Source organism: Solea senegalensis, linkage group LG21 (assembly GCF_019176455.1).
Source record: "Solea senegalensis isolate Sse05_10M linkage group LG21, IFAPA_SoseM_1, whole genome shotgun sequence".
NCBI classification, from domain to species: Eukaryota; Metazoa; Chordata; class Actinopteri; order Pleuronectiformes; family Soleidae; genus Solea; species Solea senegalensis.
In genome coordinates, this window is record NC_058040.1 from 12450835 (window position 1) to 12467140 (window position 16306).

At 43.1% G+C, this 16306-nt stretch overlaps 1 protein-coding gene and 1 long non-coding RNA gene across 2 annotated transcripts in view; one reads left to right on the forward strand and one right to left on the reverse strand.

The window, feature by feature from the left end:
* On the reverse strand, window positions 1–3273 carry LOC122758198. Its single transcript, XR_006358127.1, has 2 exons — window positions 1401–3273; window positions 1–1277 (listed from the first exon to the last, which is right to left on the reverse strand). It is a non-coding gene; the product is annotated as an uncharacterized LOC122758198 (long non-coding RNA).
* The window catches only part of exd3 (exonuclease 3'-5' domain containing 3), a 37528-nt gene that overhangs the window by 9766 nt on the left and 11456 nt on the right, over window positions 1–16306 (forward strand). Inside the window, exon 19 of the mRNA XM_044012183.1 lies at window positions 72–203. Coding sequence (XP_043868118.1) covers window positions 72–203 — 132 coding nt within the window. The remainder of the gene's footprint in view (window positions 1–71; window positions 204–16306) is intronic.

The window sequence follows — 16306 nt, forward strand, 5'->3', positions numbered from 1 at the left end:
CAAATTTCAATGCATTTTATATGCCTTTGTGTTCTTTACATGAACCTGCTTCTCTCTTTCCATGTTGATAGTTGCGTTCCCAGGTGGGCGAGGGTCGCTGTCTGTCACTTGACTGTTCAGAAAAGGCCAAAGACCAGGCTGTCAGAGTCCTCAGACACTTCAATGTCCAGCCCACTCCCAGCGATATATTCAGCCGCTGCCAGGTAGGAAAGCTCACATTGAAGCTGGGGTCATACAGTCTGTGTCCACAGAGGTCCACTAGGGTCTGCGTGACGTAAATTTGGGACAGTATGCGCCGACTGTGCATGCACCCTGTAGCACAACACTTTCCTGCCCAGTTTCCATCAATGATCCATCATGTATCCATGGAAGCTTGCTTGAGGTGATGTGAGGAGGTCCAGTGGTGCCTACACATGTACAGCTCTGCGCGTGAACTCCTGGTGATAAATCGCTGCTTCTGGGGTGGAATGTGAGCTTGAGTACGCATGTGTTGAAGCTTCAGTTTGATATGAACAGAACCGCGGGCATGTACATGCAGAAATGCAGCCACAGAGCACGGTACAGTACGGAGGATAAAGTTTGCATCCAAAGGTCTTGAGTGTGCCCTTAAGTGAGCATGACGTACTTTCCGTGAAGATCAATTCGAGCAATGGAGTTTGTGGGCATTTTACACACCTGTACTGTGAAAAAATATTTGACCTCTCTTGACATTTGAACAGCTGCGATCATAAAACATTTTCTTTGCAACTTTTATGGTGTGAATGGTAGAAATACAGGGATTCATGTTACAAAGAAATCCATCTGAAATTTATGTACAATCCTTCCATGTATCCTTCCATGTTACATACATAACAGTGTTTTAGATCTTCACTGCTAAAGAGCTATGATTACATACACAAAACAAAGGGTAAATGCTTTAATTCCCACACTCAAGCAATATTTCTGTGGCTTTGTAACGGCTGAACTGGTCCACTTCCTTAATTATGAGAACAAAGCCTGTGGTCGCCGCAGTGAATTGTGCAATACTGAATAAAAGAGAAAAAAATAAATAATATACGATTAGAGGAAATGCAGAAAGGGGGCAAATTAACACCCTTTATTGCACTTCTTTGTTTTTAGTATTGTCAGTGACAATAGGCAGCAGACAAAGGTGAGAGCCTTGGCATGGTGCGCTGTGACTTTTGATGTGTAATGTCCCTCCTCCTTTTACAGTTGAAAAGAGTTGAAGTTAGTGGAGAATTCCTCTCCTTTCTTTGGGGTTGTATTTATTCGTAAGGCTGGAATGGAAAAAATGGAATGAGAGATTAACAGTCAGATTATAGATATTTCTTAAGCAATAATATGAGTGTGGAGTGAAATATGAAGGGCTTGAGCATTTGGAAAGACCTGATATACTGTACCTTCATGCTGAAGGCAACCAGTAGTGGCTAGTGACTAGTAGAGCTCCTTCTTGCTTCCCTGTGGAGGTATTCTGCGCATTTCCAATCGGCAGGAGACCCAGAGCCAGACCCAGGAGACACTGGAGGGAATGCATTTCCCATCTGGCTTGGAAGTCCCTCAGGACCCCCAGGAGTAGCCGGTGGATGAGGCAGGGAAGAGGGATGTCTGCAATATGTTGCTCAGCTCTCTACCACCTGAAACTGGATCTGTACAAGTATTGACATGGAGAAATAAATGCATAAACAAGAAAATTAATTACAAAGAGGGAGGAGAATTAAACCTGAGGCAATTTCTAATACATTTTTCAGCAATGCCAGTAACACAAAATATGTGAGTGCACGTTATAGAAGGAGCGAGAGGAGAGTGTAAAGCATTGTTCTTATTCAAAAGTTGGATCTGACCTGTAGAGATCTCCCTGGGTGGCTGTTTAGGGAAACCTGTGCGTACTCTGACGACGGCTGTGTTTGCGCGTGGTAGCAGTGAAGGACATTTTCTTAACTTGGGTGTTCTGGTATGCTCCTTGTCGGGGGCCACAAATGTGTCAAGATACGCCACTGGGTTCATTTGCGTCAGACACAAAATGCTGAAAACCTGGACCACCTAGAGGAGACCTCCTGTCCTGCTGACATAATGATGATGATGATGATGGCACAAACACACACCAGACAAAATCTGTCTGAAACAGCCAGCAGCCAAATGGTCAGCCACCTATGTGCCTGACACCACTTCAAGGGGAAGTCGCTTTGATATATTATGACCAATGCAAGGACAAATGTGACCTCTAAAATCATTAGCAGCTCGGCCTTAGATCCTTTCCATCAGTTTACACCTTGAATGTGAATGTCCACTTGTGCACTGTCAATGAGAGAATAACCATCTGCTTTGAAGATAATGGGAACTAAGTGAATAATTATTCTTGTTCTGATACTTTTCATACATTAAGTATTTAATTATTATCTTAAAGTGTAGATTTGATTGAATTTAAGGCCAAATTTACATGGTTAAATTTGAGAAACTTAACTTTAAGGATGTACTTCATGGTGTGTTGTTGGAAAAGGAGAGTATATTATAATAGTAGTTGATATTTAATGATGGTGGACATGATTTGTGTCGATAGGTGTGAGTGACAGAGAGAGAGAGAGTGAGTGAGTGTGTTTTGCCCTGGGGGCTGCTCCATAGCCCACCCAGGCGAAGTTAACCCCTTTGTTATCTGACTGCAGGGCTCTGTGATTAGCAATGGATGGGTTAGTTTCACTCCCTTTGTCTCATGCACATACACCACTGATGAAAGTCATGAAGGAAGAGAGCACAGCGGAGAGGAGATTAACAGCAAACTTGAATGCACGCAGGGAAATGGTTGATCTGTGTATCAATAGGCCACAGAGAGATAAACCTGGCATGGCAGAGGCCCTCCACACACGGTGGATACACAGTAATTCATCGAGAAACTTTGAAAGACATTTTTTGTTTGTGACTGATTTATCATGAATGTATCTGGCTCCTCATTTCAGAGATTTTAGCTTCAAGTAACTCTACTAAGTGTAGTTTATCCACAATAGGTTGCCCACATTGAACTTTAATTTCATTCCTGCGAAGGGACGGGAAGGGTACGAGGGTGGAGTGGTGCTTCGACCATCACAGTTTCCTTATCCAGATGTATCCTATATCCACCGCTAATGACAATGCTGCATCTATACTTCTCACACACACACACACACACAGACACACAATTCTGCCTTCAGATGTCACATATTGGCCTTTTATAGAGACATGTTGAGGTAGCAGAGATTGCTGAGAGATAAACATTCACACTCACACATATACTGCTCTATTTACAAAACCCAAAATTGACAAAAACTGACTACACCACGCTCATGCACACACAAGTTCCTCAGCACCTTTTATATATACACACACACACACACACACACACACACACACACACACACACACAAACAGCACTTGAGAGCACAAACCACACACACTCAGACTCATTCGTAGACACTACTGCTCAGAAACGCTGGTTCCCACGCACCAGACTACTGGGGAAGTGAAAACAAGAGCAACAGGAACCGCCACACCATGAGAGGGAGGGGTGGGAGAGATGGAGTGGTTAGCGAGAGGAAAAGGAGAGAGGGAGGGAGGGAGTGAGTGAGAGAGAAGTGAGAACAGAGGTGAAGGCAGTGAGGTAAAAAAAGATGAAGAGAGAGAGAATGTGAATAGCAGCGAGAACATTTTAAAAGGAGCAAATAAGTCAGTAAGTAAGATCGAGAGTAATGCATGGAGTGAAGAAAAACTGAAATGGATCTGTTTCTGTGAACATGAGATGAAATCAATCCAATGACAGTGCTTGTTCTACTAAAACTGGACTTTTAAAATACACGTAAACATGTTAATTACTTAAAATTGTACTGCATAGAATTCCTTAAAGTCACACTAAGACACTGGAACACGGATGAAAAATACAGCAAGGAGAAAAACATGAAGTACAGATTGGTGCATTTGGACTGGAAAGACAGGGAGGAAGAATGTATGCTCTCTCTCAGCTTAAATAATTAACTATTTTGAAGTTAACGGACAGTAGAAAGACACAGAATTGTGTCTCACGTGTCCTTTCTGTAAAATAAAGCACATCATACTAATAAATGTAACGTATTGTCACCTAGCGAAGGAGAGTTGAACACACTTAATTTAACAATCGCTCGTGCTTGGACAGTCGCCCAGTTAAATGTGGTCTGTGGTCCTAGCTCGACTTAACCGAGCGAGTGAGGAAGAGAGCGAGGAAAGGAGAGTGTCTGAGAAAGGTGGCTGAGGAGGATGAGGAGCCAAGGGGTGGAGGAGGGTGAGGTGATAGAAAAACTTGTATGTCCTTTGATCTACAAAGAGAGCCGCAGGATAAGAAACAGGAATGTGAGAGGTTTAGACACGTTTAAAGTTACCCTTCACTGGCTATGAGCTTGTGTGTGTCTGTGTGTGTGTAGATATTTGTCCGTATGCGAGTGTGCAATTAAAGTTAGTCAGCATCAGGGTGTAAGTAGTGTGTGTGTGAAAAGAAGAGGATGCTGTGCTTCTTATAGACTTGCATGTTCCTCACACCTTACCATCAGCATTTGCAGATAACTACAAAAATGTCCCATTTCTATAGTTTCAAGTGTGTTTTCACACAGTGGCTTCATCTGACGTCTTTTGTGCACACACCGCTCTTTGTGGTGTCAAAACAGGAGTCGAGTTTGCGCGTCCCTCCTATTTCCCACTCTCCCTCCTCCTCTCCGGAGACTTGAGGGGAGCGACAACAAGAGAGGGGAGGAGGCAACGGTGGGGAAGGGGGAGGGCATTCCATCGGCACGCCAAGACATTCCGAGGGAAACCATCTCAAATATTTCCCACTGTGTGTGGCGAAGGCTCCGCTTCTCCTGTTACTCGTGCACACACTCACACGGTTTGAGAAAAGTGAACACACACACTTGGAGAAAGTGGTGCGCACACATAGCACAGGTCACTCTAACCACCACTCTGTCTGATTTACACACATGTAGACAGTTAGCGGGCACAGTTATGAGTGATTGATGGTCAGCCTGTACGTCCATGTCCTTTGTCTGTTTTTTTTCAGGGGGCGACATGCTGTCTGTCTGTCTGTCTGTCTGTCTGTCTGTCTGTCTGTCCGCAGGGGAGCCATTATAATAGTCATGTCACTCTAAGGCGTGACTTTATGAATGAATAAGCAAGAGAGACATGACCACAAATATTAAGCTTTCACTTAACTACACAGGGTGTAGTGTTTCTGGGAGATGAGTCATTCATTGCAGATATGGAAGTATTGCTGTCTGCTTATCTGGGAAGCACCGTAGAAGTCACTGAAATAAAAGGGAAAAAACGTCAGTCATGGTAATGAAACATAATTTGGACAAGGCGGAATTAACAATGTAGCCTTAATCTCAAAAGATTAAAAAAGATTGAAAGATTAAAACATGAATGTTTGTCCTCATATTAACATTTCAGAGCCATGAATCAAAGACACTGACATTTTCTGATGTTTATCTTAGCAGTGAACCTCTTAAGCCCAAACAAAAGCTGGGCTTTTAATGTCATGTGAACATGTTAGTCCGACTCAAATCGAGATAGTCGGACTAACATACCTGGATAATGCGATTCCTAGTCCGATTACTCCAGCATGTATACGCTTAGTCAGACTGGAGTCAGACCCCAGTCTTTGACCCAGAAGTAGAAAGAGACGATGTATAAATTGCGGTACTGTTGCCGGAAATCATACAACGGCAGCGTCTCTCTTTGGACAACACAGTAACCACAAGAGCGATGCTCCATCTGAGTTGTATCACAATTAACATGTACAGCAGGTACAAAACATACAGAACCACGGCACGATCGCTTTTGTTTTTCTGTGACGTAAAGGTCAATAGGAAACTAATTCAATACACACTAGACGGATACAGCGCCACCCACCTAGGAGACATACACAGCCAATAAATACATTTTCTCCTCCACACGTATCCTCTGTCTCTGCATGTTGTCCGAATTGAAACATACATTTGTACAAGTTGCTTTACGATGCAGTAGATACCTCTGTCAAATTCTACTGTAGAATGACAGTTGAGAAGCAGGCGTTTGTTTAGAAGCAGTTTGAAAATCCCCCTGAAAAACCTGCATCTTGTAACCTGTGGGATGTCCCTGAGTCATTTTAAATTTTATTCTCATGGCTGACAGAGCAGCCACAATAGCATTTACACACACACACACACGGATAGATAAGGAAGATGATGAGCCATCACTCACTCAAGTGTCTAGCTTAAAGAAATCATGCCTACTCTATTTTCCCACAGTCAGGTTGGCCCCAGGATAGCATAGCAGTGTAATGACACCTGTGTGTGCGTGGGCACGCATGATTTGAACTTGTGTGTGTGTGCGCTTTCACGTGTGTGCCAGTTTTATTTGCTCAAATGCTGCTGAGGTTTCTGTCATTGGTGTGGTGGTAAATCAGTGGTTAAGGGGTGGGGTAGCTCAGTGGTTAAGGCCGGTACCCACCCAGGTAATCATTTTAAAGATTTTTCCATTTCAAAAACCAACGTTCTGCTGTTTCTCGCCTTCCTTTTGATGTTATACGCGAGGTTTGGGAAGGAGAGACGTGCAGTAGTAGCAGCACTAGATGCCTGAATACATAGTTAAAGGGATACAGAAGTAAAAGAAGAGACAGAAAAAGCAGTAATGCAACTTTAGGGACGTTAACTGCCGTAGAGCACCAGGAACAAACAACTTACCATGTGACAGCTGTTTGGTTTGCTGATCTCACGCCGTACAGCAGATAAAGGGGAAATATACAGTACTGTGCAAAAGTCTCAGGGCACCACAGTTTTGCTGTTTTGTGTCTGTCAAAACCTGTGATCCTTGACATTTGGATTGGAACGATGGGAGTGAAAATGTGTCTTATGTATTACCAAACTGTCAATGAGTTTAACTCGTGCAACCTTTTTCACAGCAGATATTTATCGACATTAAATAGGAGGACAAACACAGGTTTTGAGCCAGGGTTTTGTTTAAGGGTAAGGCTGTGTCACATTAAATATTTGACATGTTAACCTGTACAGTAGAAGCTAGTTAATTTAAACCTGCGTACATGTCTCCCGTATTTTGTTGATGTGTTCCAATAAAGTGTCTCAGAAATATTTATGATCATTGCTAAAACAACAACTCTAATGGCGGATTAAGATTTCTATCCAGTACCACTGGTTTGCCAGTAGCATAATTGTCTTCCGTGTCTGTCGTAAAGATGTGCTGTGAACACACCCCTCAGTCTCTCTCAGTCTCTGGAAGACAAAGGATTTACTTTGCACAAACAATGCATTGTTTTTAAGTGGCAGTTACAGGTTGAAACAACTTAATTAGCAAGTAGTGAAGGCTACAATAAAACCTTTCCACTATTGTTTTATTCTTGTATGCAAATTTAAAAAAAAGTTTTTTGGTTTTTCACTTGTACAGTAGAATATAGGGTAGTTCATGTCATCGTGATCATCTATCTTATTCCACCTCCGTTTGTTTACTTTCTCTGTTCTTTCTGCTTTCATGCCAACACTTTTTTTCCTCCAAACACATAAGAGGAGGTGGTTACTGATGACAGGAGCATTAACCTTATTATTAAAGTCATATACAAGAGACAATGTTAACCTGAAACAAAAGAAGAGAATTAGGGACTGGCTACTTTCCATCTGTTGTGGCTTGGCAGGTTTTCACTGTGTGGTGTACACAAGCTAATTTGTGTCCAAACCACATTAGACATGTGTACTGTGCTATGCAAATGTATTCAGCCGCCATCAGTGAAATTATTTCTCAATCACTTTATTGGAACACATCCAGAAAGTAAGACATATGTATGCAGTTTTGAAGTAATACAAAACTTTATACTTTACACATTAATGCCACCCTGGCCCTGGAGTGGAACCCTAATTAATAATATTTGTAAAGCATACGCTTGTCCTATTCATTCATGTAAAAAAATATCCCCTGTAAATAGGTCTATTACACCAGGTTTGTTCAAAAAAACATGCTTGAGCATTACATTACACATTAAACTCGATGACATCTTGATATATTGGACTAACTTAGAGTCACATCATTCCAATCCAAATGCCAATGACACAAAAACAACACAACTGGTATGCCCTTTTAGACACAATGGTGTTGCATTGGGTTTAGCAGTCAGGAGTGCATCTTGTAAAGCACCCTATATGATCAGTAACTGTTGTCACACGTTTGTTAGATGGTTCCTCTGTCCCCCATTTTTCGCTTCACCCCAACCTGTCTAGGCAGATGGCCGCACATTTTTGAGTCTGGTTCTGTCCGATTTCTTCTCTCTACTGAAGCCTAGTGTCTGCTTTACATTACATTACTTTACATGTCATTTAGCAGACACTTTTATCCAAAGCGACTTACAAAAGTGCATTTAAACATTTGTGTACAAATAAGAGCTAGAAGTAAGTAAGAGCTTCAAGTAGATCAAACTATAAAGTGCTAGTCTTTTTTTTGCTAGTTTTTTTTTGTCGTCTTAGTTGAGGTAGAGTCGGAAGAAATGTCTGCTCATTGTGTGAACTGTTTGGTTTCTCTTCTCTCTGTAATATTGCAAAGGTTTCTGCCTTACTATGTACAGTGCCTTGAGATAATGTATGTCGTGATTTGGCGCTATACAAATAACATTTGAATTGAGAAATGTAATTACTTCCAGGAAGAAACACTTTTATACCACAATTACATGGACCACAATAACACATTTTTAAAATTGCTTTGCATTGTGTAACCCCCATTCATGGTTTTCCCTCTTTAGCTCCCCAACATTTCTTTCCTTCACTCATTTTCTGTCATCGTTTCTCCTTGTATGGCTATATGCACACAAATGTGAGGTTACTTTGGATACGCTCGTCTTGACAGAAACCATTTAACACCTGAGCTTTTAAAACTGAAAAGGTGTTTGTTTGAGTGTAGGCTCGGCATTGCCCTGTCACTCTCCATCGCTCCTGCTCTCCCTTACCTCACCCATAGTTCTCACCCTGCCTCTCTGCTCTGCTCCACTCCCAGTCTCACTCTCCGTTTCAGATTAGCCAAGGCGAGGAATCCGGTGCAGCCGGCAGCTGGAATGTCCTGTTTGTCTTGCTCTGTGTTTGTGTGTGTGTGTGGGAGAGAGAGAGAGAAGTTGGTGAGGCTGGTTGGTGCTTTTTGATGTGTTCCATTGTCTGAGAGCCAAGCTGCTTCCTGCCCTGCTTTCCCCAAAAGCCTGAGAGAAACCTAGAGGAAAAAAGAGAAGATAGAGAAACTTCAAGAAAACATGACAGTGACTGACTGACGTGGAGAGATGGAAACAAGAAAGGGGTAATAAGACAGCAAAGGTAGCAAAGGGGGAAATGGGGGGGAGATGGCTAAGGTGGCAGAAAGTGATGGAGCGATGGAAAAGGGAGGAGAGAGTTAGAGAGGGAGGAAGAGAGGTGAGAAGGAAGGAGGGAGAGCTTCAATAGGGCTTTTCCTCCAAACACTAATACAATGAAGTAGTGCGTAATTTCCCATGTACCCCACACCCACACACACATGCACAAAACACACAAAGAAAAGTTTCTCATAGGTTACTTAACATTATTCTCTGTGTGGTTTTTTGGAGCTATCACATGTTCTCTCTCATGCCTGCTCTCTGTTTCTGCGGTCTACATGCGGTCTGACACAGCAAACAGCGCCGGCAATAAAGATATGACTGAGAAATAATTGCAAGCAATTGTGATTAAGATTTGGGAGGAGATGCAGAGGAACAGGAGGTCTGAAAAAAACACAACACAAAGAAAACAGCAGAAGACAGAAAATGGCTCAAATGGCTGTGCGTTGTGTATATGGTACATTTCTTTGAGGAAAATGTAGACACACATAAATCATTCAACGTGTGTGTGTGTGTGCGCATGTGTGTGTGATTTGCTGGCCGGTGGAGGAGTTTTGACAGGGCAGAGCAGAGCATTCCTGCTGGGTGGTGATGTCATGAGAACTAGCTCTCCGCTTGCAGACAGACGGCCCTGTTTATGTTCCCCTCCAGAGGAGAAACCACACTGTGTGTGTGTGTGTATGTATAAATGTGTGTGTCTCGCTCAGTCTCTGACTGACTGTGTTATTGGCTCATGGGGGAGGTGGGGAAGCCAAGAGGCACTCGAGAGGGTCTACTTTCCCCTGCCGCTCGGGGAGAGAGGGAACCACTTACTGATGCCCACCACTCAAGCAACACACAGAAAGAGGAAGTTTTTTCGTGTTTTGCAGAGCACAGTAGCAGCACAGCCAGACTGTGCTGCTCTGAGCGATTGCCCTCTGCTTCTCAACAGTCTCCTGAGGGAGGCAGAATTCTTTGCTGTATAATAACAAAGCTAAGGTCAACTAATGACAACAGAACCACACAGAAAGCAGACATTTGTCCATTAAAAATGCATTATCCTTCACTTTGTTGTAGGCATTTGTTTACATGCAGAACTTGGGCTGAAATATAATTAATCTATGCTTGGAGCCGCAAAAGTAGGTCAAATGTATAATGCAGAGAAAATATGAAAGTATCTATGAACAACTGGATTGAAATTAGCTTCTTGAATTTTAAATAAAGTGATATTCTATTCTGAATTGCACATTTTACATTAATAAAATGGTTTTCTAATGGGAAACTACAAAAAATGTGAGAACGATCCCTAACATCCATGCCCCAGATTCTTCTGGTTAGACTTTCTTTGTTTCTGTGGCCATGGTATAATGGTTTCCCTTGCGAGAGTGAAATGTGATCTTCGGTCTTTGCAGCTTAGTGGATCGTACATCATTCTCCCACACTCAACACTCACTGCAAAACTGCAAACCTCCTGTGCTCAGTCAACCTGCACTGCACACAACTGGTGCAATAAAAGAAAAAAGAAAAAACAAAGTCAGCCGTGCTACTACCTGCCAGTGAGAAAGTAGCTGAGAGGTTTAGCGTTGTTGTCATCACAACTCTGTGGCACATGGGCTCATTGTGGTTGCACATATCAGTCCTCCACATGCAGTAGCCATTCTTTCTCAAATTATAAGTTACAGATTAGACATTTCTGCAGAAAACTTCTGTTTTTTTAATACTGTGATTTCATTCTAGGAGGTAGAATTACTTTATTGTAAGTTGAAGCCAAAAACATGAGAGTTTTTGTGAAGGCTCACAATTTAACAGGCTGACTTGGGGTCAGTCTTCTATGCGCTGATTGGTTTTACTGCTACATGGGCTTCTAGTTGAGTTGAACTAAGTTACCAAACCACATTATTTAACCTTACTCAAGACTACAGCAATGTATTAGCTTAAAAAAGTTTGATATACATGACTGCAGCAGTGAATCGATTACTAAACTAATAATTGATTCATTAGAGTGCTTCACAGCTGCTTAAATGTGAATATTTTCTGGGTTCTTTGCTCCAACTAAATCATTAAATCTGAGAATTCTGGTTTGTGGACAAATCAAGACATTTGAGAACATGAACATATCGAGGTTTTGGGAAACACCACCCAACATTTTTGAACATTCTTTGACATTTTGTAGACCACATAACTCTCGAGACGATAATCAGCAGATTAATCAATTATGAAAAGAATCGTTAGTCGCAGCACGACAGCAGAAATTTAACCGATATAAGACAATATTTGACTAGAAGAGACACTTTTCCCTAGACAGGTTTGTAGGTTTGAATAACATCCCATGTGGCGTAACAGGAGTTGTAGGAAGTAAATCATATTATCCTTCCCTGCTGTGTTTTGCTAATGTTAGGGTACTGACTGCATAATTTTAGCTACCTTTTAGCTCATGATTGCCGTGTCTCTGAGTGTTGAATGTGTGTGGTCTGTTGTCTGTGTTTAAAGACACACACACACGAGGAGGGGTATGTGATCAGATGTGTCTCTCTGTCTCTTGTTTATACAGTTTTGGACACAAAAATGGTTATGTTAGATTATTTTTGTTGGAGATATAAAAAGTGGTGGATGTTTCACAATTTTGTAGAATCTTCAGATGACCACATCCTGGTCTATGGGAATCAGAGCCCTGCAGGTTTTAGTGCTAGCCATCATTACACAGCTGATTTACACCTTCAGTGTCATGACAATGTGATTAATGCTACTGATAAGGCAAGACTGGGAACCACTGACCTATATATCTTTACAACAATAACCCCTCTCTTCTGTTGGCTGAGTTGTTGTCTTTTTCTTCTTTCGACACCCCTCAGTGTGTGCATGCTGTGTGTGTGTGTGTGTGTGCAGTTTCCGAGAACGAGTTGTGTCAACAATTAAATTAAACCTCTTGGAGACAGAGATAATAGATGCTAACTCCCCCCCCCCACACACACATTGTCTGTGGTTTGTGAACTCCACCACTGTACTTTGTGTGTGTGTGCATGCATCTGTTGTGTTTGGAGGTTGGGTTTGCGTAATGATGTTTTACTGCTTTTTTTGTTTTTACTCATTTCTCGTGTTTTAAAACTGTGAATGTCGTCATTGTGACTGTGTGTTTTCACAGTTCGTGCTCTAAAATGTAGGTCTCTACGCCGCGTGAAGCATTCTTGAAATGTCTGATGTGTGTCCTTGTTTGCTGCTTGTACGTACATGTGTAGGTCTTGGGAATGTAGGACCAGCTCAGCCTTAAAACCTAAAACTATGTCTGTCAGTGTCTCTGCCCAAAGCCTGCAGTTTGCGTGATGTGATGCTATCTGGAGGTTAAGAGTCTGTTTGCTTTGGGAGCTCAGTTTTGGCGCGCGCGCGCACACACACACACACACACACTCACACACACACACACACACACACACACATCTCACACACTTGCTCTGTTTTGTTCTCTTTTTCTCCTCTTCAGTCAGATTAAAGTGAAAGTTTTTGCGGGGTGGGAATGACCACAGGAAGACACCCCCCAATCCACCCCCAGGGAGCAAAGAGGTAGAAAGCTGGAGAGGTCAGGCTACTTGGCCTGGGAAAGGCATGGACAAGCAAAGGGGGGAGTGTAGATGGATTGAGAGGGGTAGATTAATTGATAGAAATTGGAAAGACGAGAAAGGCGCATGTAAGGAGAGAGTAAGGAGAGAGGAAAAACAAAGAAAAACTACACATTTTGGGTGATAATGGGACATTAAGTAAGTGTAGTTGCTACTGGGAGACACAAGAGATAAAAATGGAATGGAAAATTAGACGGACACTAGGTACTTTAAAAAAAGACCATGATGCGCCACTTGCGTCTTTCCCCATTTCCTCCTCCTCCTCCGCCTCCTCTTTTAGGCCAAGGAGAACCAGCATCTGATGTTTCTCATAGGAAATGCATGCCAGCATTTTAACTCATGATGTGACATGGAGAAATGTGTTTATACATGCATATCTGTGTGTACTTTGATCAGCAGAATTGCCTATGGACTAAATACAAACATAGCAAACAATAACGATCATAGGTTCTTATATATTTTGTTTGGTTTGCCCGTCAAGCGTTTAAAAGCAAAATAAACATGATTTGTTTTCTAAATATGGCATGTCCTGTCATAGCAAGAGACACCAGCCATGATCACAAACAACATTTGTTTGTTTTTGAAAAATGGACATTTTGTCCACAGATATGCCAAAGCATCAACAACCAAATAAAGACACAATCTCCAAATTTTACATGTGCACAGCTGAGATTAAAATCAAGGCAGCAGTTGATGATGGAAGTAGTCCAAGCTATGTTTACTAAAGACAATAATATATACATATAATAATGCAGCGATGACTTCTCCGTTCTAACACACCAACATGGGAATGAATGCCACAGCTGCTGTAATCCCATCTCAAGATTATATATCATGTTACACGAGTAATCAGTGCAACCAATCCTCATACTCGCCATTTTGATCTCATCTGCACACATCTGTATCATGTTGTAGCTGCACCTTGCACAGTTGTGACACTGTTGCAGTGGAGAAAAATCGCACAAGTTAGCCTGTTAAGTACTCACACAACCTCTGTGGTATAGTCTCCGCTTCAGAACCACATCCTGCCATGATATAGTGACATGCTGTAAGAAGGATTTATTGAACTTTTTAAACGTGTTCTATTCATCATTTTCCACATGTTAATCAGTTTCTGCTTTAGTGTTGGTGACTTGTTGGACGGAGGTAGTTTATGAATCATTACTCATGCCAACCATTCCGGTCATGTCACTGCTGAAGTCGTGTACTCTCTCAGTCTGAATGCTTGCATGTGTGTTTGCAAGTCAGCTTTTAGAGGTGCATGTGTGTGTGGGTGTGACTGGGTGTGTGTGATGGTGTAGTATTAGTGTGCAGTTTGGGTGTGGGTGTTTGTGGTCAAGGGTGTAGTCCATCTTTTTTGTTTTTGCGAGAGACACCGCTATCTGCTAACTCTTGGACCATTGAAGTGTGTGCGTGTGAGAAGGGGAGCTTTCGGCATGTCCCACCGACCTCAACCAAAGCTGCATATCCATTAATGAATTAATGCAGCAACTCAAGCCGCCCAGCGTCCCTCTTTGTTGCCAGTGGAAACCAGAGGTGACTGGAGTGCCTGAGTACCTGTCTGTCTGGATGATCCCATGGATCTCCTGCACACACGCACACACTCACAGGCCTCCTTGGACGTAGGGAGCCCTTTCTTTCTTTCTTTCTTTCCCTCCATTTTCCTGCTGTCTATTTTGGTCAACTGGTGGCCTGTTCCCACAGTGCTGCTGTTCCCATGGTTATCGCCGCGGAGATAGCGAATGGGGGTTGGAGCGGCGGTGGTGGTGGTGGGCTTGACAGAGAGCTGGAGAGACAGCGTCGCTCTGTTCGAAGAGATAGGGGACTCTGTAGATGTAGGGGAGGTGGGGGCCGGGGGCTGGGGGCTGGGGGTGGGTGGGGGTGAATGAAGGGTATGGGGCTGTGCATTGGTGTGTGTGAGTGTGTGTGATGTGTAGCTCCCATGAACATCACAGGTGGCCCATGAGGATTGAGTCAGTCTGGGTCTTTGATAGATGCTTGCTTTTTAATTGAGTCTGTCAGGAGGTGATATGTCAGTATTTCTTAAAGTGTCTCATCACTTGCACGCATTATAACAGACACAAGTCATATTATAATTACAAATTATAGACATCAGGGTCACAATGGTCGCAAGTTCGACTCCACCTCTGGCTGATTGTACTTAATTCCATTGTAAGTCGCTTTGGATAAAAGCGTCTGCTAAATGACATGTAATGTAATGTAATGTAATGTAATACAAATATATTGTCATAATGACCCTTACATGTCAACATGTTTCTAATCTATGTCATTCAGAGGTCAGACACCATTTCCTGAGATCAAAAATAGAGGTGTGATACAAAAACAGAGGTGGCAAAGGAAGTACCAGTGGAAGGGTTGGGGCTGGGAGCTGTTTTGGGGTGGGGTGGGGGTGGGGGGCGCAGCAAAAGGAGGGAGGGGGTGCGGGTGAGAGAGTGCGGGGCTCAGAAAGAGGGACGGATTCAGTTCCCACACTTCTAATTACTGTGTCACTGGAGACTGAAAGGGGACTGCCCCTGGCCCTAGGGAATTTGCTGTGGCTGGTCGCAGAGAGGGAGCAGCGGTGGAGGGAGAGAAGGGAACTGAGCGGGGGTGGGGGGGAAGCGGAATTAAAGAGGGTGTATGTCACAGGAACTCTCTCTATCCTCCTTTCTAGTGGTTTCACCTCATTGCATTCACACTGGAGGTGAACCCCCTTCACCGTGAGTGCTCTGCCCTCCTCGGCCTAAATACCCTAACCCCTCACCTCCGACCCACTTCTCCTTAACCTGCTATTGGTCCTCCTTTTTCTCCACAACCTTCGTTCACCATCTCGCCATCATCTACTTCCTCCTTTTTTTACCCTCATTACCCCACTCCTCTTCTTTTTTTTTGTATCCCTCTCTCTACCTCAATGCCTCTCCAATGCCGTGTCCTTCTCCCGTGTCCCATGTTGACATGAACAAGGCTGCCAGAGATGCTTTGAAGTGAGTTTGAACTCTCACACACACACACACACTCACGCACGATGCCTTATCCTGCATCATTACTGCCACTTAACCCCGAGCCCTTTCCCTCTTTTATTTGCCTTCATCTCACCCTCCCATAGCCTGTCCACTATGAGTTGTGTGTGCGTGCGAGTGTCCTGATAAAACCTGCGATGTGTGTGAGGGAGCCATATGTGTGTCTGTGTAGCACACTGTGGTCTGAGTTTGACGTTTGAAGCAGTAATGTTGTTCCTATCTGCTTCAGAATCTCACGCCGCCAGTCGACCACTGCTGGTGCTAATAAAATGACATCTGAAGACAGCCTTGCGTCCTTTGTTCTGTGTTGACCACCAGTCTTTTTGTTT